The sequence below is a fragment of the Microcebus murinus genome, chromosome 6 (genome assembly GCF_040939455.1).
Source record: "Microcebus murinus isolate Inina chromosome 6, M.murinus_Inina_mat1.0, whole genome shotgun sequence".
Taxonomy (NCBI): domain Eukaryota; kingdom Metazoa; phylum Chordata; class Mammalia; order Primates; family Cheirogaleidae; genus Microcebus; species Microcebus murinus.
Window position 1 is genome coordinate 63169814 of NC_134109.1, and position 27931 is coordinate 63197744.

Consider the following 27931-nt stretch of genomic DNA (forward strand, 5'->3'; position numbering starts at 1 on the left):
TGGTGGTCTTCTAACCCAGGGGGGTTAAGGTCTGAGTAAAAATTAATGACTACAGAAAAGAGGGAAAGTCTTTACTCTCAGAAAGGGAGCCACTGAGTAAATATTACAAAAAAGAGAAAGCTCATATTATCTTGGTACCTTCTGAGAGGCTGAGGGCAAGAGACTACTACTCTTAACTATATACGCCCATAAGGACTGCTGAATTGGAAGCTGCCCAGGATGGGATGTAGGAGATTTAAGTATGGTTCTCAATTAAAAGCTGAAGTAGCCCAAGGAAAATGGCTGAGTATCTTGGCAGAGTCAGCACAAAGAATACATTTATTGGAGACTTATAATTGATTAGGAGAAAATTATATTCTCCATTTACAACATTTTGGTATATGAGCAAGAGCTGATTATGTGGAGAAAGATTAAAAAAAACCCTATAAATCTAATTTATTTAATAACAATCTTAATCATAACATAATTGCTATTTGGTTCAATACTAGTATCACTGGTAAAATTAACATGAACAAATCCTATGACAATATTGATATAAATGAGCAAATGTACTGGAAATTGAATGAAAACTTCTACAATATGTTCTTCTGATGGAAGGTGATAGAACTAGATTTAGTTAATCATTATACTATTTCACAAAATTCAATTTTCTGTAGCAGAAAGAGAGTAAGAGTTGTCATGCTTCTGCATGATTAAGAACAAGTTTTCACTGAACTATCTGGTAAACTACAACGTTTCCTTAGAGTTATACCTATACTTCAGTCACTACACAAATGATGTGTAGTATTGTTTATCCTTCTTGTTTTTCTGTTCTGTAAATGTTGTAAAAGATGCCAAAAGAATGATAAGTGATAAAAAAGCTTAATCCAGGGTAACAGTGTGTAGAATGTATTGTCTACTGCAACTATGTATTTATCCCTGGGAACACCTGGAATCAGTCATGTTACTAACCCTTGGCCAAAACTGAATGAAATGTACTGACTAGAGATGAATATAGTCCTGTGCTAGGGTCAAGACAGACCAGTGTATTAGAGCTTGTCAGCATTATTCATAGAGATGGTTTGTACCTGGTTTCTGTCACGTTCTCTTCATTTCTGCTTTCTGGCTTGGTGCAACCTAATTTTGGCTATGAAACCAGCGGGATATAAAAACCCCTTCCTTGTATATGACTGGGGCTCCTCTAAAACCAAGGTATCTTACATATATTTTGGTGGTTTATGATCTGAAGATGAAGCCCATCTTATGCAAATAAGATAGGATCTTGGGAGTTGGAACTGTCAGATTTGGAGCTCTGTGATGTCTGCTTATGTGTTTTGTTCTCCTGTTGTACCATAACCTCTACCTTTGTTAAAGCTTTATGTGATTATTATTTAATGTTAAATGAATAAATGAAAATTATAAAATGTCACTGTAAAAATACCTAATTCTGTTGCCCCTACATTTTAAATGGTGTTTTTGCTATTCAAACCGTCACTCCCTGCTGCTGTCAGCTTTGAATAACACTCCACTTCTAATTTGCTACCTCTAAAACTCCTGTTTGCTGGGGGGAAAAAAAGACATTTCAAGTTTGTTAAAAGTATGTTGCTTACTTAAGTCAATAGGATGGGAACAGACGAGTTCTGTAAATCATTTCACCAAGGGGAAGAAGAGCTTGCTTGAGGTCTCTAAGCAGTTAAAGTTATATTAAGATATACTGTTGTAAAGTGCATTATTAGATACATTATTTTCCAGATCAAGTACAATTTTAGGCCAGAAGTAAATGTGATAGGAATAGGAAAACAATAAGCATATTTTTCTCTATATGCAGGATTTTAAACCTACCTCTTAGAAAAGGAATTATGTAAGGATCAGGACAGCCACCAGAAAATGCTAGTGTCTTAAGACACAGAACTGTGAAACCAACAAATGATAGAATAAAAAGGCCAAAATGTACCTTTATGTAGTCGACAAGATTTTGATATTCAATGTAGTTGCCACCTCCTACCACAAAAACAATAGCCTAAAAATGCAAACAGAAAAAAAAATAGGTAAGTTGTAAGAAATAGTTAAAACAGTGTTTTAACTGTGAAGCAACATGGTTTTTAGTCTGGAACCTATTCTACAATTGAGGTAAAAAATACTAGCTAGCCAAAGGTCACATTCTAAGTACCTTATGCTACTTCAATTATAAAATTTATGTCTAAGAAGTCGATACATTTATAAAGGCTGAGTGGTAAAAAGTAGAGATTTTCAGAAATAATTTAGAAGAAAATAACTACATTCTTCAATTAAGTAACACTAAATAAATCTAAGGGCTTTTTCCAAAGGATATTTTTGAATTTGAGGTTATTTATTGTAGGCAAGAAAACTAGAAAACCTAACATTTATATAATTTTCAATATATGATGCTGCATTTTTTCTGAGAAGTTTGTTTTTCAATGAAAACAGTCATATCTTCACAAATGTTTGGAATCTCATTTTAGAAAAAAGTTCCACCCTCATAAAACTCTTACTGCAATATGAAAGGTTTTTTTCTGTTAATCATTTGTGTCAATTACTTTTAAACTTAAAATATTAAGAGATTTATAAATCAGAAAAATATAGTTGCTGAGAATAATTTTTTTAAAGGAATCTTGGGGTGTACAGAGTTAGGATTAATGTATGGTAATCTGCATAAATCTAACAATGATAGTCTTTAAGACTGCTTTGTCACCTCTTCATCTTTCCTTTCTAGGAGCAGAGAAATTTTATATAGAACTTACCTCTTGGAATGGATTTTTGTTCCTGGGAACTGAACTGTAATAAAGAAAAATTGTACTGAAAAATTCACCTATGACTTTTATTACTGATAAAATAGGTATGAGAAACACACATATATGCACTATTAGACATGTATTTACAATTATACTTCCTTCACCCTCTTAGAAAGGTGGGTCCTTTAGTTTTGCAGAGCTGGGTAGTGAATTGGAATGCAGAGGAAGAAACTAGAAGAGGTAGATATCTCAGTGTCTAAATGGGAATCTGGCAACCTAATGACTTTAAAATAAAATTTTAGAAGACTGAGCAGTAGCTCTTGTCAGGATGAGTGGAAGTCAGTGTATAAGGTGAACTGATAAAGCATGTATTTTATGTAATAAATTTTCACCACACACAATATTGTAATTTATGGATATCTAAATTTGTGGAAAAACTGTATAAACACATGCATGGAAAAGATAACTCATGAAAGGGAGAATGGGAAGAGGGATCTGTATTTTGCTATAGCTTGTTATTTCTTATATTTATTATAAAAATACTTCTTGGTATCTAAGAGATCTTTAATAAAGGCATTTTTAAAAGCTTTTGTGAGTCAGATTTGAGTGCTATACAGTGTGACTTAACAGGATTTGAAATGCCTCATCAGTGTTTAAAGTCCTCTAAGAATAGATATGGGATGAGGAAGGGGAGACATAAACAGAACAGTATTACTAGTTATTAATAACCAAAATTTAATTGAGATGAGATAGCTCAGGAGAAGGCACTATTAAAAATGAAACTCTAAGCTTATATCTTATCAATGCTAATACTCATCATCATTATCATGCATAAAGTACATTTAGGATTAAAAGTTTCTCAGTAAGTTTCTAAGAAGCAAAATACAGTCACTTCTTGGTATCCATGGGACTGGTTCCAGGACCCTTTCCCACAGATACCAAAATCCATGGATGCTCAAGTCCCTGATATAAAATGGTGTAATATGTGCACACAACCTATGTAAATCTTCCCATATATTAATACTTTAAGACATCTCTAGATTACTTATGATACCTAATACAATGTAAATGTAAAGAATATAGCAAACTGTATAGTTTACCTTATATTCAGTATTGTTTAGGGAATAAAGACAACAAAAAAGGTCTGTACAGGTATTAATACAGATACAACCGTCCCTTTTTTCCCTGAATATTTTCAATCCACGGTTGGTTCAATCTATGGATGTGGAACGCCAACTGTGTATCTACTTGTTAGCTGAATGCAAGGAAGGAAAAAATGTAAGCTGGAGAATGATCAACATAGGAAAAGAGTTGCAAATTCACTCTTTTAAAGTGAACAATTCAGTGCTTTGGGCATATTTACAGAGTTGTATAACCATCACTATCTGATTTCAGAACATTTTTATCACTCTTAAAAGAAGCCCTGTACCCATTAGTAGTCACTCTTCATTTTCCCTTTTCATAATTGAGTCTTTGTCAAATTCTCTCTTGCAAACTGCAGCAGTTCTTATGCAACTTTGGTAGTATTTCTGATATGTTCAGAAAAGAGGATACTTTAAGTTATCAAACAATTTAATAATCTAGTGACTAGACTGTTTGTCCTAACTACCTACAAGGATGTGAAAGCTTGGGATAAAGCAAATATGAAGTTCTAAAGATCCTAAATATAAGGTATAAGCAGGAAACTACCTTCATCTAAGTTTTAGTGCTAGAGGTAATCATTCCAAGTAGTCATCTGCGCCCCCTAATTCTGCCTATTGTTTCTCTGTATCTTGTAGGTTATTTATCATATCACCATGAATTAAATCTTCAAAAACAGTATCCATAATAAAGAATACCTTACCATAGCATGCCTATCATAAAACACAAATTATTTATAGAATGTTTCATTGCTATCAAGTGTAATTTATAGCAGTGTTCTTAGGACTTGGATTTTACGGACCTGTTAAATAAAAAACAACGCAACTGGTACCCAACATAAAACTCCTATCTCTTCATTTGGTCATTCATTTAAAAACAACATTATCCAAACTCCCCCACCCATGCTTAGTTTGCAATACCTCTTATCATTTCATAAAAACCAATAAACATTTAAATGGATGTGTGTGTGTGTGTGTGCGCATACCTGGAAGGAAAAGCACCAAAATGCTAAAATAAAATTACTAGTGATTATCTCTGGGAAATGAGATTATACACACTGTTTTCTTACCAGTTTTCTATATAGCTTGAATTTTTAAAAATAAGGGCTGCTTTATAATAAAAAAATAAATCATTTCCATTCTTGTTAATTTTTATTTCAGGATATTATGAGGGTACAAACATTTTGGTTACATTTTATGTCTTTGCCTCACCCAAGCGAGGATTAGAGGCATGGCCTTCCCTTCTACAATGCTCACCGAGTCCATTAATTGTGAGTTTACCGCCCCTCCCAACCCCCTAATCCCTGGAGAATATTACTACCAATACTTCTATTCTTGAAGGCAAAGATCCACAACAAATTAAACAAGACATAAGCTTCTTACCTGTCATTGCCCCGCAGCATTTTGGGATCAAAATATCTGTAGTCATCAGTTTCCTATTAGAAAAATAGAACTTTACTTATACCTATGGACTTTAGAAGGTCATAGTTTGCATTAGAGTATCTTATTTTAATGACTCTATTTTTTTAGAATGTATAACCACTCCTAACACCTAATGGTCACTTCCTATGTGCTAAGCTTTATTCTAAATGCTTTACATGAAATTATTCACTTAATCCCCCTAATAGTCCATCAGGTAGGTATTATTGTTATCCCCATTTTCAGATGACCAAGCTGGGGCACAGAGAGGTTATGTAGCTTTCCTGACATCACATAACTATTATATTAAGTATGGGAACTCAGAATTTGAGCCCAGGCAGTCTAGTTTCAAGGCCCAAAAGCTTCTTAACCACCTCGCCTTACTGCTTCTCAAAAATATGCTTGTTTTAGTGGCTTGAAAATAGCTAAGTTAGGTTTTTTTTTTTTTTAAGACTTTTATTATATTATTTTTATATGTCTGTGATTTTATTGAATATACAGAATACCCAAAACAGGCTCACAATCTCTCTTATCTGAAACCTTTGGTGTTATAAGTATTTCAGAATTTAGAATTTAAAAAAGATTTAGATAGGTAATATTGTGCATATACTGTATATGATGTGGGCAGCACCCTATCATCTAACAGGTTATATTAACATAAGATAGAATAGATAAAATCTTTAAAGAGCTTTTTTTGCCATCAAATGAGTTTACAAAATCTTTTTGGACTTCAGAGGTTGTGGATAAGGGGTAGTGCACCTCTATACTAAATTAGAAACTTAGCTTCTTGATATTAAAGGAGTTGGAAAGTCCTGTTCTACTGCTTGATGATATAATTACTTCCTAATCTCTGCGTCTGTTTCCATAGGATAATCAGCTAAAGAAACTCATTCTTTTCTGGATTGTGGATGGTCCTAGTAAAACCTGATCAATGACATATATACTATGTGTGTTGTTACTATTTAGTCTTATACCCAGTGGTGGACACTGCTAATTTATCACAACCCTCTCCATAACTCCAAATGTAGTATCAGAATCTTTCAACACTTTGCTCTAAGAAACCACCATCAGCCAGACTTAAAAGGCAAGATGAAACCTATCTGATATCTTGTCTAATTTCAATTTAATCAATTAAGAAATCAAAGGAAACCACTTAACAAATGTAACTGGTAAGAATGCATCTAGAATTAGGTTGTATCATTTTAAAGCATTTGAAATAGATACACTCAAGATCACTTGCCAGGTCTAATTTAGTATACTTTGCTAAGCTCTTTAGCATTTTGCTAATCTCTTCAGTGCCTTTAAATCAACTTGCCCATCTGGAAACAGGAGAAGGATAAGAGAATGCAGGCAGCAGGCTCACCTAGCAGATGGATAAAGAAGTGATTTCAAAATAGAAAAAAATTTACTTTTTCTAATTAATTAAAAATATCTGTCTGCAGTAATATGCCTTCAGATATAAAGTCAAAGTCAATGGAACTGATAAATGAACTTCATAACTTGGCAGGACATTTAAGTAACACCCACAATTTAGTCACCCGTGTGTATATGACAGAAATGTAGAAGAAATGTATATGTTGGAATGAGCAATAGGCAGGAATATAGAAGTAATGGGTTTTTGTTTCCAATTCTGCTACTAAAAGTAGTGTGATTTGGAAGTCACTTAACATCTCTTGGTTGTCACCCTTCCATTGTTGAAATGACTTATGTTTCCTTCAACTCTCCAGTTCTATGATTTCATGATGGGCATATCATTCATGCCCTAATCAATACGGCATAATGGTAAAAAATCTGACCTTTAGTTAGAATCCCAACTCTCAGTTATTAGCTGTGTGTCTTTGGGCAAGTTAATTGACTTTATTTGGCCATCATTTCCTCATCCATAAAATGAAAAAAATAATAGTACTTTTTTTTTTTTTTTTTTTTTGAGACAGAGTCTCACTTTGTTGCCTAGGCTAGAGTGAGTGCCGTGGCGTCAGCCTAGCTCACAGCAACCTCAGACTCCTGGGCTCAAGCGATCCTTCTGTCTCAGCCTCCCAAGTAGCTGGGACTACAGGCATGCGCCACCATGCCCGGCTAATTTTTTCTATATATATTAGTTGGCCAATTAGTTTCTTTCATTTATAGTAGAGACGGGGTCTCGCTCTTGCTCAGGCTGGTTTTGAACTCCCGACCTCGAGCAATCCGCCCGCCTCGGCCTCCCAGAGAGCTAGGATTACAGGCGTGAGCCACCGTGCCCGGCCAATAATAGTACTTTTTTTGAAAAGTTCTAATGAGGATTAAATGAGATAATATAATAGGGTCAAAAATACTTTGAATGGTTCCTGGCACATAAATAAGTACATAATCAATGTTAGCTATTATCATTATTATTGTTACTATTCTTCATCTCAACTTCAAGATTAGGGGCAGTAACAAAATATCCTAAACTTCCTTCACCTTTTGTGTACTTGGCACCTGTCTAAAATTTTGCATTTATTTTTAATCTTTATAATTGCTTGGGATAATATTGTCCAGAAGTTTACTGCCTATTATGAAGCAGTATTCTCTAAGATAATGCCTCATAAATGTATATCTCTCTCAGCCTTTTTAAGAACAGCCCCTTCTTCACATATTCTAGGATTTAGTGACAAAGTCTATTATTACTTCATTGCAAACCACTTTATCTTTAATGATTCCCAGACAGAAGAATACAACCCTTTTTAGCTTATCATTATAAACAATTCTCCCATTCCTTTCGCAATATTAATTGCCCTTTTGGGGTGTTTTATTACACTGTATCTTTGTTTTCACAAGTGAATTTTAAAATTTGTTTTGTTAATTTCCTTTAATGTTATTATAATCAAGTTTTTACTACTATAAAAAAAGGTCATATTAATCTGAAGATTCTGTTCTCATCCTCTTTCTTAGGTCTGGAATCCTCAACCTCACTGCAAGTCTATGGTGATTCAGATCAAAACAAACCATGGTTTTAATAGGGGTAGGATAATGCTGCCTTTTCTTGATTCTAGACTCTTGTGATAATAACCACTTTTTGGTTGCCACAGTAACAGGATGGGCTGTTTTATGAAACAGATTGTGATGATTTTTACATTCCTTTCTTGAATTGTAAACAGATAACTTAGAAACACATTCCTTAAGTAAATGCTAACAATATTTATCCATTTGTCTCTGTGCCCAATGATTTGTCTCAATTTATTTCTTTAGCTCCAAAGAATTTAGTGCCATCTGAACATATGCACTTAAATTTTTTACTATGCATTGCTCTCCTAATTTAATTTTCATTAAATTTAATTTTTATAAAATTAAATTGGTCTAGTGCTCTTTATATTATACCAACTGATGCTCACTGGTTCTTTTCTCATTTACAGAAACTTGTTCCTTAGGATATATTTTACATTAAAAAAAAACATATATAGGATATAATCTACATTAAATTTGAATGAAAGCTGGCCAGAATGGTTGTAGCAGCTGAAAAAACCAATTCCTAGTATCTGTGATAAAGGCTAAAAAAGGCTCTTTGAGAACACAAACTCTTTCCTTTCCCTCATGTACTCTGCTATGCTTAAGCTCACAACAAACTCAATTTGGTTTTATCATCTTTCATACTAGTCAGTTTTATACATTCAAGAATTTACAAGTACAATGTTACATGCTACTCACGGGGTTTGACTTCATCTCCATCAGATTGTCTAAAATACGAGTAACAGGTAGATTCTGTGGAACAGATTAGTGAGTATTTTGTTAAATCTTATAACAAACCAAAGTTCTTCTCTATTAACCAAACCACTTAATCATTTCACAGTTAAGTATACTTACCTTTTAATTTAAATACATTCCAAGATTAAGTATTCTGTGAATGGTAAAGATGATGTCATAGACATAAATACCCTTGGCACTACAAGTTTCCATAGAAAAAATATAATTCTAAATAAAAAGCTCCTTTATGTGTGTAGTTGTATTCAGGTTTTAGTACGAATGTATGTTTGGGCTTTTTACTTTGTTGGGTGTTTGCTTTTTAATACTAGTAATTGCAAACTTTTATTTTGATCAGATAAGAATCCCAGTGTATTTTTCATTTCCTTTCTGTGGATTGTAAGTTTTCTTTAAAAATAAAATTTGTGAAAATGTGTGGGATTAAATGATCTAATAGAGTGCATTGATTTTTAATTAAAGGATATTTGTGTATTTTGAAAAATGGGGACATGGATACATATACAACTATTGACCACTTGTATTTTGCCTGGGATACATTCCAAATTTTCAATGTTGTACTGCATTGTCTTCTTACAGAACAAATTCCACTTTGAACATTAAATGTACAACACTGGTGTTGGCAGAAGATTATCTCTCCACATACTTTACAGGCCTTGGGATAAGAAATACTGTTGTTACATTTCAATCTGACAAGTCTTACCATTATTTTGAACATAACACATGAAGTATAGAACATTTACTAAGTGACTTGAGTCAAAGTGTATTCCTACTGGAATGGTATTCTGCTCATTTTGAACTGCTATTTCCTCTGTGAATTATACAGGATGTTTTTGAAAGAATAGTTTTGTAGTTTTGTAACTATTGTACTTTCTGTATTTTAGAGACTTGATACAACAAAAGCAACATTAAATCTGATTATTGAAAACACTGTAGATAACACATTACTATTTTACAAGGATTTTTAATTTTCTTAGGTCATAAAACATTTTGTTACTAAAATAGACTAGCACTAAGGAAAATCATGCTTTCTCTAGATTGGTAAGTAAAAACCCTTTAGATGGTCTCAGGCAAGTAAAATTAAAGCTATTTCATTATTCTTTGATATTTGTGTTGGCCAGGAACTCTTAAATATAAACACAAGCACCAAATGTTCAAGTTGACTGAATATACTTCCTGAATGCTATTTAGAATTTAAAAAAGAATAGCTCAAAATTTTACCTTTTAAGTTTTGTTTCAAATAAAATTGAGTTTGTTCATTTAAGAGTAAGTCTAAATCATAAATTTCTCTAAACAGAAACTGGGTGCAGATTTCAATCTATAAAAATGCTTTATCCAAAGGAGAAAAATTACAGTTATGTATTTATTCCAAGTAATAGCAACAAAAGATGATGAAGTACTTTGCAACATAGCATGAACAAATAATAAAAAAATTCTGGAGCAAAAGAACATTATAGTTTTGTAAAATTTTATTAAAATGACTACAATTTTATATCCATTTGTCTATCTACACTGCGTTCAGCTCCCTGAATTGCACTATTAGGTCTATGCAATGGAGAAAAGTTTAGAAACTTTATTATGTAACAATAAACCATAAAAATCATATTATTTTTATTATGCTTGTGAAAGAATTTCTTTGTATCCAAATAACACCAAAAAATCATTGATCACTGTTGCACCATACAATATTCACTTCACTTATAGAGGATAAAAAATAATCTCTTTAAAGGCATTAGAAAGAGTACTTCTGGAAATAATTCCTGAGATCTGTCATCAACTAATGCTCTACCTAGCCTCTATTCTTTGCCTAAATGAAAGCTTGAATTGAGATAATCGCTTAAAAAATCAATTATATATTTAATTTATACAAAGTTAATCAACTTTTACTGATTGAAAAACTGGATTTTAGCAGCTAACACACTAGCAAATAGAAAACATCAAAATAAAACCATATAATTTCCTTTGCTCAATAGTCTGTTACCTGACTTGTCTTTAGAAACAAAAAAATTTGTATACCTCAGTAAAATAGAGGCATAAATGAAATTTAATCAAATGAAAAATCCATTGTTTTAAAAATTCCCAAGCACATTTTTCTTTGTTCTTAGAAATTGCTGTTTAGAAGTAAAATAAAAAACACTGTATAGGTTAGCACCTACATTTTTATTAGAAAGCCATTACAGATACAAATTTGAGAGTCTCATATACATGAATATCCTAAATTAAAGATCACTATCAGTAAAATTTCAAATACATGAACTTGAAATTTTGAACTTGAATCTTCAAATTTCAAATACATGAACTTGAAATTTTACCTGGAAAAAAATATAGTGAGAAATCGCTTTCTAAAAATCCTACCTGGTTTTATGACTGTAGTCATATTTTATGATTTCAGTCATGGAAAAGCTTAGGTAAAAAACAATGTTAACTTTATCTCTGATGGTGTAATTGTTTAAAAAAACGAAATTAAAATTTGCATAGAAACAAACAAACAAAAAAGATAATTTAAGAAATATAATACAGCTCTATAACCAAAACAGAAAAGGGTTTTTTTTGCCCTCTGAATTCTCAGAGAATTAACCATTTGTTGACCTATATTGCCAACTGCTCCTCTATGGTGACTATTTCTAACTTTCCTCTTGAGCCTTGGGCTTGGGATGATATTCTGATGCTGAGGCTGGCAGTGGGGTTCAGACAAGAGTTGCTGCTGTCTTTATTATCAGAACCCTGGAGAATGAAAAAGTACTATGTGGACCTACTTGAAGGCTATTATCAGTCAAGTAAAGAATAAAAGGGAATGTGCAGACACTGGAAATACACTAGGGGTAAGGGATATAGCGATGATTAGAAAGGGTATAAAGTTGCCAGTGAAGTGAAGAAAGGAGGAGAGGGGATAAGATAGATTGTCTCTTTTCAAAATTTGAAAATTATAAACCAGAAGGGAATCTACAGAGTGAATCCAACACCCTTATCTTATAGATGAGGAAATCATAAAATATATAAAGTGTTATTTTTTACAAAGCCATATTATGTTCATGGCAATAAAATCAAGAAAACAGGATTACATGGATACAATAAAACACATCCACCCCTTCATCACCCAGCTTCAACAATTATCAACTCATGGCAAATTTTGTCTGTATTGCCGCGTACTCCCCAACCCCCTAGGTTGTTTTAAAACAAGTTCCCAATATAAAATCATTTTAGCCATAAATATTTCAGTATATATATCCAAAATATTATACAAAACTCTTAAAAACCCATGATACTATCACCACTTAAAATAATTGACAATAATTTATTTCCCCTCCCAACATTACTGAGGATTGATTGACATAAAAACTGTATATATTTTGGGTGTACAATGTGATGTTTTGATCTATGTATACATTGTGAAATAATTACCACATAGTTCAATATCCAGTGTTAAAATTTCCTGTTGCATAAAATTATTTTTATAGTTTTCTTGTTCAAATCATAGTCTTAAGGGTCATATCTGTGGCAACTGAGATATGTCTTTTAAGTCTTTTTTAATCTATGGATTCCCAGTGCTTGCAATTTATTTGTTAATTCATTTTTAAAAGACGGATTATTTCAGCAAACAAGCCAAAGAAAGCGAAACAGAAGACTTTCAAATTCTGCAACTTTGTGCTACATTATTCATCATCACATTCTTGTACAATTATTCTCAAACAGATTCCAAATCTGTGAATATCATTCAACTGGTTTTATGTGATAGTTGATATTTGTGATGCATAAAACTTATGCTGCACAGAAAACATAAAAAGCTCTTATAAATGACCTAGAAAACTGGATATGGTTAATCCTATTCTGTCTAATTTACTTATAGCATAAATTATTTATTCAGTTAAACAATCTAAAACAATATTTAAAGATTTAAGAAGCAAAAATTCCAAGTGTGAAACAGACAGCACTGGTCTCTCTAGCAGTCTCTTCTTTGACATCTCTTAACTCTTAGTTCTTAGAACTCTTAGTTCTCAACCTGCCTGAGAACACTCATTGCAGTACCTCTAAATTTTCAAATATTAGGGTAATATAACTTTTAAAATAGATTTTAAAGAGTTTAAATATTTCTAGAATAAGAGCGTCTTTACTTGAGGGTAATTTGGTAACATTCATTAAGAACAATTATTTTTTAATAGAAATGTCCATGTCTTTTGATTCTAGAATTCAATTCCAGGAATTTATCATGTGGTTGATGTCATCAGAAATGAATACCTACACACAAAAAACTAATATTTAAAGCCTGGTGTATGTCTTTCAGTACCATCTATTTTTTATGTTTTTAAACAGCAACAAAAAAGATCATATTGAACTTTTTTTAGTATGACTTTTAATTTTACTTCACAATATAAAATAAACTATCCCCACTCCCAGTGAGTACATATTTCCTCTAATTCTTAATTTTTTTTCTTTAAATGTCATGGCTCTTCTGCTAGTGGTGGCAGAAATGTTATATAGATGGGGTAACCATCAATCATTTCAAATTTTATTTTTGTAAGCGAGAAGTTGCTTATGTCAAAGCAGTATGTTATCTGCCATGTTAAGAAAAAAGCTAAGGGATTTGAGGTCATAAAGGATAATTCGTTTTTGTATTTTATGAACTCTAAATAAACTTTTGTGTTAGCACAATAAAATACTTAATAGTAGACCAATTTAGACATCTTTTACCGGTATCATTTGGGGACATACACCACATGACTCTAGGGTAGTAAGTTAACGAAAACATGATCATTCTAATGATTAAAGTCTGTAATTCCTAAATGCTAAAAGTTGTATGTTATAAGGAATACTTTGTTTAGGGAATCTCACTATTGACATTTATGTCTAACAGTAACATGTTAAGAAAAATACATAATTTTCCTTAAAAATAAACTACATGTGGTTATGTAACAGTCTATCTAGCAAAGGCAGACATTACCTTAGAAATTGCTGATCTCCTTTTTGTCGCACAAAACAAAGTCATCTTGTCAACAGTTAATAAGAGTGGTTCTAGGCTAAACTGCTAACCCGTAAAGTGTAGCACGTTGGTCTGTAATGTGCCCAAACTTCCTATTGTGTCTTTTTACCTTTTATAGTCAAGAAAGTCAAGATGAGCTGACTCAGGGTAGTACTGTGAACCAGTAAAAAAGTTGATTAAGTATTTGGTAGTAGCTCCTTACCAGGAGAGAGGTAGAATGAGAGGGATTGACAATAATTTCTGAAAGGGATAATGAGGCTAAAATGTATTCCCAAGTACTTGGGAAATAATTTAATCTGGAATGTATCTGAAGGGAAAGTTTGGAAAGTAATCAGTCTTTTAATTAAATGAAGCAAATTAGGATTTTTCATTGTTCTTTATCAGTACTACGTGGTTTTTATAATAAAATGTTATTCATTTATTCAAATAAAGACTCTGAATAAAGAACCTACTTTAAATTTAAAAATCCTACTTTACATAAAGTGCTATGAAAAATCCAAAAATGGGGAAAAAATTCCTTGCACTCAAAAAGCTTATGAAGAAGTAAAACACAAATAAAGAATGTCTATGTAAAATATAAGTAAATATTATAATAAAGATAAAAATGTGAAAGGAGTTCAGAAAAAGATCTCATTTTTTTTCATACTTCTCATTACAAACTGAGTATTTTTGTAAATAATTACGTCTCAGATTGGCCTTAAAATATTCCAGTAAAAATAAATATAAAACACATGGGGTAGATGAAATAAGAATGGATGTTGAGTATGGAAGGGTTTAGGAGAGTCTGATAATGCATATATTAAGATTTCCATAATAAAAAGTAAAAAATCTGTTTTGAAAAGAAACCAATTAATGATGACTCTGAGGCAGAATATCTACACATCGGAATAACAGAAAAACCACAGAAACATAAAAATCATTTAAAAATATACTATATGTAAAATTAAAGACTAAAAAAATACAAAATGTGAAATCTAAGCTGTAGTTTTATTACCCCCAAATATAAATTCTACTTATAATAATTTTATTTATTCTAATTTACACAGGACTTTAGACTATGAAGTTCATTAGCTTATTAATGAGTATATGTTAAAACAAATGATATTTTGTAGCAGTTCATTGTTCAAATAGGTTAATTTCATTTTTTCAATTAATGTATTTTCACAGACTTGATGGTAGTTAAAAATCAAAATGGTAAATAAAGTCCAAATGAGCAAATTTTTTTAATAAAAGCATAAAAATTACAGAGCTCTGAGCTATACATGTGAAAATAACCTGATATCCTTATATATACCAATAAAGGACTCCTTGATTTTATTTTATTCCTAATTATTCATTGAAAAATTCTAGAAATCCTCCTGAGTAGTTAACCTGTCAGCACTTTCGTTTAAAAATTAACAGTATGTTTTCTAATAGGTGTACTTACTTGCTGTTTCAAAACCAGGTTCTTCACTCCTTCCATCACAAATTGTGATCCTGTATTCATGACTCGTGATAAGAGACTAAGTAGGAGCAAAAGAGAAGGAGGACCACGCTAAGTATAAATTGCCTCTTCAATTTGTTACAGATAAAATATTTGTCTGATGACACACCACATGCTGATGCTTCACTATACCTACCACCTTTGTTTTTCACTAAACAGAAGGGTCTTGAGAATTTCTGCTGCCATAGATATCACTGCTGCAATTTTATTTAACAACAAAATAGTAATAAAATACTCTGATTAGTAATTATTTAAAAATATAAAAATAAAGAGTTGCCATCAAAATAAACACCTTTATTGTGTAGGCTTAGCAATAGTTTTAGGCAAATTATAATTTGAGAATTGCTTGCCTTACTGATTACCTTAAGGCTAAAACAATAAATATAAAGAAAGTAAATCAGACAACTTGTAAATCATTTCAACTATACTAATACATTGAAAATATATATGCCTGTAAATATTACGAGTAGGTCAAATGTTACTGTGTTCTTTATATCATAGTAGCTGGATCCATTCCTGCACTGTATACTGTCTTCTCCCTCAATACATAAAATCTACTGTATAAAAGCGTGAAGCACAGTACACTTTTAGTGAGTTTTGCCTCAACTCTGAAGAATGTTATCTGAATTTTAAACAACAAAAAGAACCCCAACAAATGACTTGCCATACCTTGTTTATAAATGGTTCAGTTTTTCACATGGGATCAAAGGATGAGTTGTGAGACAAAATAGTAATCCTGCATTATAATATCAGAAGGCTAGAGATAGCCTTCAAATCAAACAAGATTTCCTTATAACACATTTATTAAAATCCTCAACTACAAAATAATAAGAAATCTAACAGGCTTTATTATTCAGTAAGATTTTTAAGGCATGAAACTGAAAAGTATATTTCATTAAAATACATGGAATAATTTTCCATAAATATTTTCCTTTTCCCTATCTTGCCCATACTCCCCTCTGAAATGAAGAGATGGGACAAGATGGAAATCCTTTCATTAACAGAAACAAGAGAAAGTAATTTTTGTTGGAATGAATGGCCCCGAGGCAATTCTTGGCACCAGGCAACTCTGAAGGGGTGTGCTAACCTGCACAGAATTGTCTGAAGGTGAAGCCAGTTGGATGCATTTTGCCAAGTATTTATAAGGTCCTGCTTTAGGCCTGGTACTTTTGTTTTTGGAAATTGTTTCATTAATACCAGTTGCTCAACGTGAGGTAGGATAAACCTGTTTTCCTCTGGCTTTGTATTTTTGTTCTAGCTCTAAGATATAAACTAGGAATTTGAAACTTGTATGTTATGGAAAAGAGTAGCCAGAATTACCTTGTTCAGTTTCTTTGAAAATCACACATAGATTCTCTGGAGTAAGAACTCATACCTATCCCTGAGCCCTTCTTACCTATCATTTAGCACTATGTTCAGATCTATATTGAAGCTAAGTTGTGAGTGCCTAGTTTCAAGTCTAAATCAGTTATCAACATTGATATACAAATAGTTTTAACCTTCATATATTTTCAGAAAATAAAACTGTAATGTTTTAAGAACAAAGAAGCACATGAATAAAAACTATTTCAAAGGTAATGTTTGTTGTAGAAAATTTGGAAAATAAGCACTTCAAAGGAAGAAAATTTTACCACTTGGAGCTACCCACTATTAACATTTAGGTGTATATCATTTCAGCTATGCAATTAAATGTATATATGTGTATCCTTATACACACAAACACATGGATGGATAAATGGACACACAGGGATCAAACTTAAAAAATGTCATCTAAGTTTTGGCTCATACCATGTAAAAGATGTTAACTCACATTTTAAAATTTGAATGTTCCTAACACAAACAAATGATAAATGTTTGAGGTGATGGATATGCTAATTACTCTGATTTAATCATTATACTTGTACTGAAATATCACACTGTATTCCATAAATACATACAATTATGTATCGATAAAATAATTTTAAAAATTGGAAAAAATGACAACTTAAACCCTCTAAGGAAGGCAAAGGTATGTTATGTATTGTGTACATCTATTGTGTATCATAATGAAAACATTCTACATTCTAAGTATCAGACATGTGTTTTTAAGGCATGAAAGTCTAATTAAGGTTTGGAGTACAAAGATCCAATCAGAATTATAAAAAATACTTACCCCATTGGCTTAGTGGTAGTGTTGCCATAGTTGGCAGGAGCTGAGGCCATCTTGGTAAAAGCCCTATGAAAAAGGAAGGTTATATTTAAAACCTGATAATAATAACCTCTAATAAGAGCTAACACTCAGTATTATAGTATTAAAATATCTATTAACTTCTATTATGCAGACATTTTTCTGAAAAGAGAAATAATTTTTCAACCACACTACAATTATTAATGAAACATTGAAATTTTTTTTTTTTTTTTGAGGCAGAGTCTCACTTTGTTGCCCAGGCTAGAATAAGTGCCATGGTATCAGCCTAGCTCACAGCAACCTCAATCTCCTGGGCTCAAGCAATCCTCCTGCCTCAGCCTCCCAAGTAGCTGGGACTACAGGCATGTGCCATCATGCCTGGCTAATTTTTTTTTTGTGTATGTGTTAGTTGGCCAATTAATTTCTTTCTATTTATAGTAGAGATGGGGTCTCGCTCTTGCTCAGGCTGGTTTCGAACTCCTGACCTTGGCCAATCCTCCCGCCTTGGCCTCCCAGAGTGCTAGGATTACAGGCGTGAGCCACTGAGCCCAGCCTGAAATTCTTAAAAAAAACACAAATGCATTAGTTTCTCAAATATGATTTTTCTTTTCCTTTTTAATATCTGACCATTAAGAAAAAAGAACTGAGGTAGAGACTTGATGACTTAGAAGAACAATGATGCAATGATACATTCAGTCTCTTTATTATTCCCCATATTCCAAACTCATGTTCTCAGACACATGCCTTTGTTCATGCTGTCATTTGGGGAGTATACACTCAGATATTCTTCAACAGAAATTGCACATTTTCTTTTAAGACAGTTCAAAACCACTTTCTTTATCAATACTCTTCTAATTCTACTACCCAATGATTTTCCTCTTTAATTATATTCTATGCCAGGAAATTATACTTAATTGCATAGAGTCATTTATTTTCAACATCCAGAATCTCTTTAAACTATAGGGTTGTAGAAGGCTGGGCAAAAAGATGGCACTTAGATGTGTATTAAAAAATATTTTCCGTCTGAGAATATTTTCACTAGTGAGAATCCAGAAAACATAGAATGCTCCTGGAAGAATCCTATCACTTTGAGGTAACCACTGTTAGGATGCTTGTGTATAAATTTTTCTAATCTTTGGACATATGTCTATATAACACATATGATTTAAAAAACAAAATTAGCATCATATTGCACATAACTGTTTTATAGCACATTTTAGTAGCATATCATAAACATTTTATGTCAACCAATATTCTTTCATGGTACTTATTTCAAATGCATTGTAAATTAAAAAAGAGTACCTAAAGAAAATTTTATGAGAATAAAAAAAGAATTTGGGAATTACTGAGATGTGTTATTTGAAATGCTAAAAAGTATTCAATTTCAATTTTGACAAAATCTGCTGACAATACCATCAGAGAAATCCCAAACACAAAAATTCAATCTTATTCAGAAAGGAGGACATGAATCAACTGTCTTCAGCAGTGGACTGGAATTTCTGCCTTAATAAAAGTTATTTTTCTCTAGATACTATAAATGAAAGGTTAAATAAATAATAGCACATCTAAATGGCTAAATATTATGCAAACAGTAAATACTACCACTGGAAACTAAAGACAATGAAAAACTGGCATGATAAAAGTTATAAAAAACTAGAATACAAAACCATATATAACAATGATTTTCAGGTGTTAAAAATGATCTATAATATACACACAGATTGGAATATATACTAATGTTTACCTATAGTCTCTGAATGGTAAGATTACAGGTGAGTTTTTATTTTTTTATACCTTTTGAGTTTTTTAATATTTTCTTCAATAAACTGGTATGACTAAGAATTGGAAAAAGATGTTACAAATTATAGGTTATATATTTTGTGACTATGTAAAATAATGCCTCAAACTGTCTTTCCCCTTATATCTCCAAGTATTAAATAAGGAGTTCCAAATAAATCATAATATAAAAAGAACAATGTTCTACATCATCTAGTGGTTAGGAAAAAAACCAAAAACAATGACATACGCCACAGCCAAATGTGTAACTGTATACATAGGGTGAGCATCCCTAATCCGAAAACCTGAAATGCTCCAAAATACAAAACTTACTGAGCACCAACATAATGCCACAAGTGAAAATTCCATACTTGACCTCATGTGACAGGTCCCAGTCCAACTGCACTAAATTATTAAAAATATTGTATAAAATTACCTTCAGGCTATGTGTTACATAAAACATAAATGAATTCTGTTCAGACTTGGGTCTCATCCTCAAGATATCTTATTATATATATGCAAATATTCCAAAATCCAAAAAAATCTGAAATCTGAAACCCTTCTGGTCCCAAGCATTCAGATGAAGGAAATTCAACTCATATTATAAAAATTGAAAAAGAAAGTTCTCAGTTTTTCTTTTTTTCGAGACTGTCTATCTGTTACCCTGGCTAGAGTGTAGTGGCATCATCATAGCTCGCTGTAATCTCAAACTTCTGGGCTCAAGTAATCCTCCTGCCTCAGCCTCCAAAGTAGTTGAGACTACAGGTGTGCACACGGAGCTCAGCTACTTTTTCTGCTTTTACCAGAGACAGGGTTCTCCCTCTTGCTCAGGCTGGTCTTGAATTCCTGAGCTCAAGCAATCCCCCCAAGTCAGCATCCTAGAGTGCTAGGATTATAGGTGTGAGCCACTGCACTCAGCCCAGTTTTTCTTTTTAAACAAAGGTTTATTGTGTATTTTTTTCCTATTACTAGAACACAGTTAAATAACAGGAAATTAAAAAGCCCAAAAGTATGGATAATAAAAAGCACTCATAAACTCACCAGATTGTCCCTATTAACAATTTGGTATATATCTCTTGCTATCAGAAAGCATATTCAATTGTGTAGTCTTAAAAATTAGTTATTTTAAAAAAATATTTTGAAAGTAATGTTTATTGCAGAAAATTTGGAAAATAAAGAAAAGAACCCAAAAGGAAAAAAACTGTACTACTTGGAGTTACTCACTGTTAACATTTAGGTATATGTCATTTCAATGATGAAATTAAATTATATATGTGTATACACACACACATACAAACATGGATGGATAAATAGGAATCATATGGTAAAAATGTCATCTACATTTTGTCTCAAATGTGACCTACTCAGATGCTCTCCCTGATCTAAGCAAATTTAGCTATCACTCCCAACAAGTTAAAATCTTATCACTCAGTTTTATTTCTTTATGTCATTTAACATTGTTTAACATTATTCTGTTCTTCTATGTGCTTATTTATTAACTGTTCCCTCAATACAAATTGTAAATTCAATGACAGTAGGAATCTTGCTTAGTATGTTCACTACTAAGAAATATTTATCAAACAAATCAATGAACGTGGTATAACTATTGACTTTACAATATCACAGGAACATTTTCCAATGTCATTAAGTAAGCGTCTAAAACATGATTTTTAATGGCTCAACTGGATTCTATTTGGAAATGCTACATTTTATTTACCAGTCCTACTTGTGGACATTTAGGTTGGTTTTCAAAATTTTATTATTACAACTGCATCTAAGATTTTACAACTCTAATTAGTTTTTTGTGATAAATCCTTAAAAGAAGTACTAGGTCAAAGCTATGCTTAAAAACCTTTTTGCATCATCCATAAAAATTGTGAAAATTTATATTCATAATAGCAGAGTATGAATGTACCAATTAATTTTCCTGTATCCTTGGCATGATATTTTCTAAATTTTTGCATTACATGAATCCGCATTTTTCTGATTTCTAGTGAAATTTAAGTTTCCTTTTAATGCTTCTGAGGCATTTGATGCAAAACATTTCAGTCTCTGACATTCTCACATTATCAGTAAGAAAATATAGAGCTTGCCTAGTAAAGAAGGTATCACTGTTTCATATAATTTTAAATTGTGGCTAGGGTGGGCCAGATAAGGAAATATTTATGTCACTGTGTATCAAAAAAACCACCAATGCATTGCTCAGTTTTCTCATTAGCATTCTCATTTTCTTGGGAATGACATTTCAATTGTACTCTCTTAAATGACAGGAATTAAGAGAATAAAACTTACTTCCACTGTTTGATATATTGTAAGGGATTAAGGTTGCATCCTGCATCAGTTAAAGCCTTTTTATATTGCTCCAAATCAGCCTGAAATAAGAAAAGAACTATATGACAAAAAACTTTCCTTTTATGAAAGATTACTTTGTTTGTTGTCAATTGATAAGAAAGACCAAAAGCATGAGTTTAAATTCTCGGTACCCAAGTACAGTGGAGCCACATCTTAAATGAGTACCCAAATGAGCCCCCGAGACAAAAATCACATACAATGAAAATTAATTTTAACAGACTCCCAAGTTACCTATAAAGTACAATATTTTGTCATCCCTCAGTAAGTCCAACAGAGTCAACTTTTCTTCTACTACTGAAACAGACTGCCATTCCTTGGGACAAGTACTAAATGAATGATATGGCTTGATCAAGAATATTTCAAAACCAGAAACAAGGGAGGCCAGGCGCAGTGGCTCACGCCTGTAATTCTAGCATTCTGGGAGGCCGAGGCGGGAGGATTGCTCACGAGGTCAGGAGTTTGAAACCAGCCTGAGCAAGAGTGAGATCCTGTCTCTACTATAAATAGAAAGAAATTAATTGGCCAACTAATATATACAGGAAAAATTAGCGGGGCATGGTGGTGCATGCCTGTAGTCTCAGCTACTCGGGAGGATGAGGCAGGAGGATTGCTTGAGCAAGCTCAGGAGTTTGAGGTTGCTGTGAGCTAGGCTGATGCCATGGCACTCACTCTAGCTTGGGCAACAAAGTGAGACTCTGTCTCAAAAAAAAAACCAAAACAAAACAAAATACAAGGGGAATAACACTGACTGAGGAGAACTACAGATTCAGGTTTCCCATGTCATTTATTCTAGATTCCATTAACTGAACAACAGGTGTCCTATGTTTTTTAAATTGGCTGTTTTTTCACTTTCTTACTCTTTTTATTTGCTAATGAGTAAGTCAAGTTGAATTTGTGTTAAGTTAAAGGAGCCTATCATCATAGTGGCTTCACTATACAAATTTTAAAAGGGAGAAACTTTAAGACCAAAACAAACCCAAGACTTTCACTACTTTCCATTTTTAGGGCTTTTAATCTGTCATTAGTGGTCATAATTTGCTTCAAGCCTCTTAATGATCACTTAAATTTATTAAAAGATATAATCCTTACCAAAACCAAATGAAAATAAAATAATCTGGTCAAATTAAGGGAATACTGAATTAAGTTTTAAAATCATATATCAAGAAAATATAATTAGGCTGTTAGAATCCCCTAAGATATAGGTAACCCCCCATTAATGTGATACTTCTAAAAAGAAAACCACACTTTCTTACTGAATTAAAGTAAAAGTCAAGATTTGTATTCCCAAGGTAAAGGAGAATGGCAAATACTGGGTTTAGTTTGCTATTTTAATATGCCAAATATTTTTAACCAATAAAAACTTTGCAAAGGAAAGGCGCCTAGAACAGCTATATCATTTTAGATGCCATCTCTGAGGTTCCTATGCTTGTTGCTCATCCAGTAAAACTACACTGAGTTACCATTAGAAAGAGTCAACCTACCTTCATGCAAAAGATTTTTGGGAAAAAAAAATTATTAAAAAAAAAACAAAATTAAAAAAAGGAAAGAGTCAATCCTGCAAAAAGTCTGACACAAAAATCATCACTTTCCTTAACAGAATAGACACTATATGACAGTTCTACATTGGACATTAGTTTTAAAACAAGATCAACATTTCAAAAAGCATAGCAAACCTGGGTAATTTAGTTTAGAATAGTTATTTTCCAAAAATAGAAATTTTGGCCACTTGAATTCAGTTCGTATTCTAGCAACTTAAAAGTAGTCAGATGTTTCATGAGTGGATAGCTTCCCCTGGTCATGATAAATATTGCCATAAAACTCAGCAGTAAATAGAACCAGCCTTAACAAATTGTTTTTCTTTTGAAGAAAGGAATGAAGTAGATATTTAGCCATAGTGACTTGACTTCTATTTTTAAAATTCTAACTGTAGTACTCTGTAAACAAGCAAACTCCCTTCCTCCCAATAACTGAATAGAAGACGTACCTCAGAAGGTGCTTGCTGTGTGCTTATATAATAGATAAGAAACAGCCTCATTTTATCTTCTGGAGTTCCTGCTACATAGGTGAAAACAGATATAAACAAGACTTTGATGACTGTGGTTATTATGTATTACAGTCAACACTTACAAGTACATTAAAGGTCAAGGCATATATAAATATGACAAAATATGGTTCTTGATTTAACTGAGTTAAAGTGATAGGCATTATAATTATAACCATGTAAAATACAGCTATAGAAAAAGATTAAATGTGGGATTAGAGGGCTGTGATTACAGAAGCATCTCTATTGTCTCTTCCAAACCATCTATATTGTTGAGACTTATTAGATATAAACTCAAAATGAAAAGAACAAATACATCAGACAGCACTTTCACTTGTACTGAAGGCTATGACTCCCCAATTTGCAGATTGTTTTTCATAGAAAATAAAGCTCTCCTGTCCCCCCCCCCCCCAAAAAAGAATGGATATAGGCAGGGTAATCATACAATTCTATTAATAAAACAGGATACTTTTGAGATGGCAAAGGGGCACTAGGAGCAATTACAAAAGGACAACTGGGAAACTAGTTGTATGGTCACTGGGTTATGAAACTTTGCTGGCTAAACAAAATCATCTAGCTGAAGCCTAAAGTCATTCTTCTCAAACTGAGGACTTAGATTATACATATTTCCGAAGAGTATTATATTATTATAAAGTTTGGGATTCCAAACTTTTATACTAAAATAAGCAGTGTTATGTTATGCAGTAGAATTTATTTGCCTTAAATTTTAGAACAAAACATAAGATTTCAAAGAAATTTCTTGCTTGCAGTACTGTGAGCTACTACTCTTATTACCCCAAAGCCCAAGACTGATCAGAGAAAATCATTTATTCTCCCATATTCTATTGGGTACATTTTAGTAGAAATGTGACAAAGCACTGGTCTCAGCAAATAACAATATTCACTCTCACTCCAGAGTGTGTTCTAAGATGCAAAAATGCAGAATTGTTACATTTTATTATGGAATAAAAACTAGATTTTTTTAAAAAACATAATGACTGATGAACCACTGATTTTTAAAAGTATGATTTGGAATCCAGACACTCATTCTCAAATTATCTTTACTCCCTGAATATGACAAAGAATGGTAAAGTAGAGATCAATAATAGGTTTTCCAAAGTTCTCATGTCTATAAATAAATATCCAGGACATTTTGAATATTAGGTTATGACACTCAGGGCCTATTAAATACTAGGCAAATGCTGATATTTGTTTTAACAGGCACTTAGCTGGGCTGGGTGCATGCTGACGTTTCCACCAGACTTCTGGGTATTGTGCTTTCATCATTGATTTTATTTTCAAAATCTTTTGCAGTGCTATTGGGACTTGTCCCATCAACCAGTGGCCAGTCTAGGAACTGGGAGGTAGTCTAGTTTTTCACGTCTTAGTCTTTGAAATGCTGTTTAGTTTCCTGCATGTGCAGTTCAGGGGTGAGTCCAGTAATTCATAAACAACTTTATAAGGTTGCTTTCCTAAGTTCCTTCCTCTCCACAATCTCCCTGGCACTTTCCCATTCCCTTGGCCTTCCCTTTTTGGTGCTCTAGCCAGAAAGCTTTGGCTTTAGTTACCCTGCCCCATCTTGCACTTCCTGCAACTATTGCTGCAACTGTGACCAAGAAGCTAGAGGACAAAGAGAAAAAGTGTAATGTGGCTTGCCCTACCCTCATTCAGAGTTTTAGAGGCCTGTGTGTTGTTTTTAATATCCTTAGCATATCCTTTCTAATAGTAGAAAAGAAGTTCTTTCTTTTGTTTAAAGAAGGAACAGTTCCTATTATCCCGCACGGTGAAACATTTTATAGTTACTATAGAGTTAATAAATGTCCTAGAACATCTGCTAAGGTTTTAAAGAGTCATCTGATGGGAAGGGTTGGTGAGCATCAAAACTTATTCTGATGCTCATAAATTTTACTAGTTTATAATGATATAACCACAGGGGAACCAAACTGAATTTATAAAAACAGGCCCTTCACAACTGTAATTACTCTGGAGCCTGTAGCCATACTCTGGAACCTCTTGTCACACTTAAATCTCTCCTGTGACTGCTATTTTAAAGTCAAAATTCCCTCATTGAGTAATCTGATGTATCTTAGAGAAAAATTTCAAGTATAGTATGGAGCGTTTTTCCTCCTGAACAATTTGATAGTAAGTTCTGACCTGCTGTTCCACCACCCTCAAATGTCAAAGACATTCTCCAATATAACCTCAATATAACAATTATCAAACTCAGGAAATTAACACTGATATGTTACTACACTGAAGTAGTAACTTACTACACGATACATGCATTACCTTTTAATCCTCAGGTCCCATTTTGAGTTTTATCAATTGTCTTGATAATGTCTTTTATGGCAAAAGGATCAATTTTAGAACTATGTGTTACATACAGTTGTCATGCCTTTTTAAGTCTCCTTCTATATAAAACAGTTCCTCCAGACATTTCTTGACTTGCATGGCCTTGATTGTTTTAAAGATTATAGGCTAGTTTTTTTCTAGAATATCACACAATTAATTTTTGTCTGATTTTTCCTCATAACAGACCTAGGTTATACATCTTTGGCAAGAATATCAAAAAGTGATGCTGTGTTTTTTTCATTAAATCCTACTGGGTGGTATACCATTATTTCAGTATGTCTCATTACTGATGATGTATACTATGATTACCTAATAAGATAGTAATATTAAACAGGCTTCTCCATTACAAAATTACTTTTTCTCTCTTTATAAGTATTTTGTGGGGAGGTTCTCTGAAACTGTAAATATCCCATAAAATTTCAATTTATTACTTTATTATGTCTGTATGGACTCATGGCTTCCTATTTCATTCAGTGGGTTATAATCTGTTATTATCATTACTTATTCTGATGTTCAAATTATCATGATCTGGAGCCTTTTTGAGCTGACTTCTGGATTCTTTTGACATGTTCCAGACTCATTTTGTACTTTCTTTCCCTTCCCCAGCTCTGGAATCAATCAGCCACTTCTCCAAGGAGTCCTAGTGGAAATGGTCTTTACTAGCAGGTTATTGCTGCTCTCAGGACCTCTCAGTTGGCACAACTAGGGAATGAGTACATACACAAGAGGACGCACAAACATACACACTATCTATATTTATTCCTATATCTGACATAAATATATAGTGGGAACACTAAGTTTACACCAATACCTCTAATTCCAACCCAAAACTATGGGTTCATTCTAATTCTTTCCCGTTCTATATTTATAACTTCCTTCTCTTGATAATGGAAAATCTGGCTCCATTTATATTATCTAACATATTTACTGATTTATCCAGTCTCCTGTGTATAACAAATATTCCATTTCTGTTGCCATCCCCTTGCCAGTATGGATGACTTTCTTACTTCACTTTGGTCCTGATACCCTACAATAGACCCGCCCACATACCAAGACATACTTCTCACCCCACGTAGGCCCATTATAGGTTGCTCCTATGTGGGGCACCTTCCTGAAATTGCTAGAGCTTTTACACTCCTAGCTAGATTGCTCCCACATGTGGATACTCTGCTCACCTCTCCTGAACTTTGATATCTAATGCCAGATTACCAACCTTCCCTCTAACTCATGTGTACATGCCTCTGTCATTCTGCTCAGGTCACAACTTCTTGTTCAGGACTAATGCGGTATCCGATTGCTTGTTTGCACAAATGCCTACCTTGCTCTACCCTATTTAATGTATTCAGGAAGAAATCAATTGAGAAAGGAAAAAAGAAAGGCTCTGATTATCTTTATATCAACACACCTATCTGTTTCAATTTTACTCAAAACTTATTATAAATAACAAGGAATAGCTCAGAAGTGATGGACTTATAAATAACCTTTTACATTTCATTCATTGAAAATGCATATACATTCAAAATGCTATGTTGCTTTTTAAAACTATGAACAATATTTATGATTCCTCAGAAGTTTTTATGAATGAAATTCTTAATTATAAAACAGAACCTTTAAATTATTTTCCAATTTGGAATAAAGTCTAAAATTCATACCAAAACTATAACTGAAAAACCATCATCACTCGGCTTCAATGGCTTATATGCAAATGATCCTAGGCTTTTCATTCATTTTGGAAAAAGTTGAGATTTGAATTTAAAGCTATTCTGAAAAGATCAACA

General features: G+C 32.7%; 1 protein-coding gene and 1 long non-coding RNA gene across 3 annotated transcripts in view; one reads left to right on the top strand and one right to left on the bottom strand.

Moving 5' to 3' along the window:
- Positions 1-8563, top strand: part of LOC105875971 (uncharacterized) — a 47058-nt gene extending 38495 nt beyond the window's left edge. The window contains exon 5 of one of the 2 annotated variants that reach the window (XR_012919735.1): positions 8201-8563. This is a non-coding gene — a long non-coding RNA (uncharacterized LOC105875971). Of the gene's footprint in view, positions 1-2713; positions 2816-8200 lie in introns of those variants that run through there. The other variant, XR_012919736.1, reaches the window with a different exon arrangement.
- The window catches only part of SCFD1 (sec1 family domain containing 1), a 101859-nt gene that overhangs the window by 10287 nt on the left and 63641 nt on the right, over positions 1-27931 (bottom strand). Inside the window, exons 16-23 of the mRNA XM_012773470.3 lie at positions 23745-23815; positions 21701-21780; positions 17618-17680; positions 15409-15484; positions 8954-9007; positions 5255-5307; positions 2742-2775; positions 1934-1999 (exon numbers count right to left, since the gene is read on the bottom strand). Of these exons, the coding sequence (XP_012628924.1) occupies positions 1934-1999; positions 2742-2775; positions 5255-5307; positions 8954-9007; positions 15409-15484; positions 17618-17680; positions 21701-21780; positions 23745-23815 (497 nt within the window). The remainder of the gene's footprint in view (positions 1-1933; positions 2000-2741; positions 2776-5254; positions 5308-8953; positions 9008-15408; positions 15485-17617; positions 17681-21700; positions 21781-23744; positions 23816-27931) is intronic.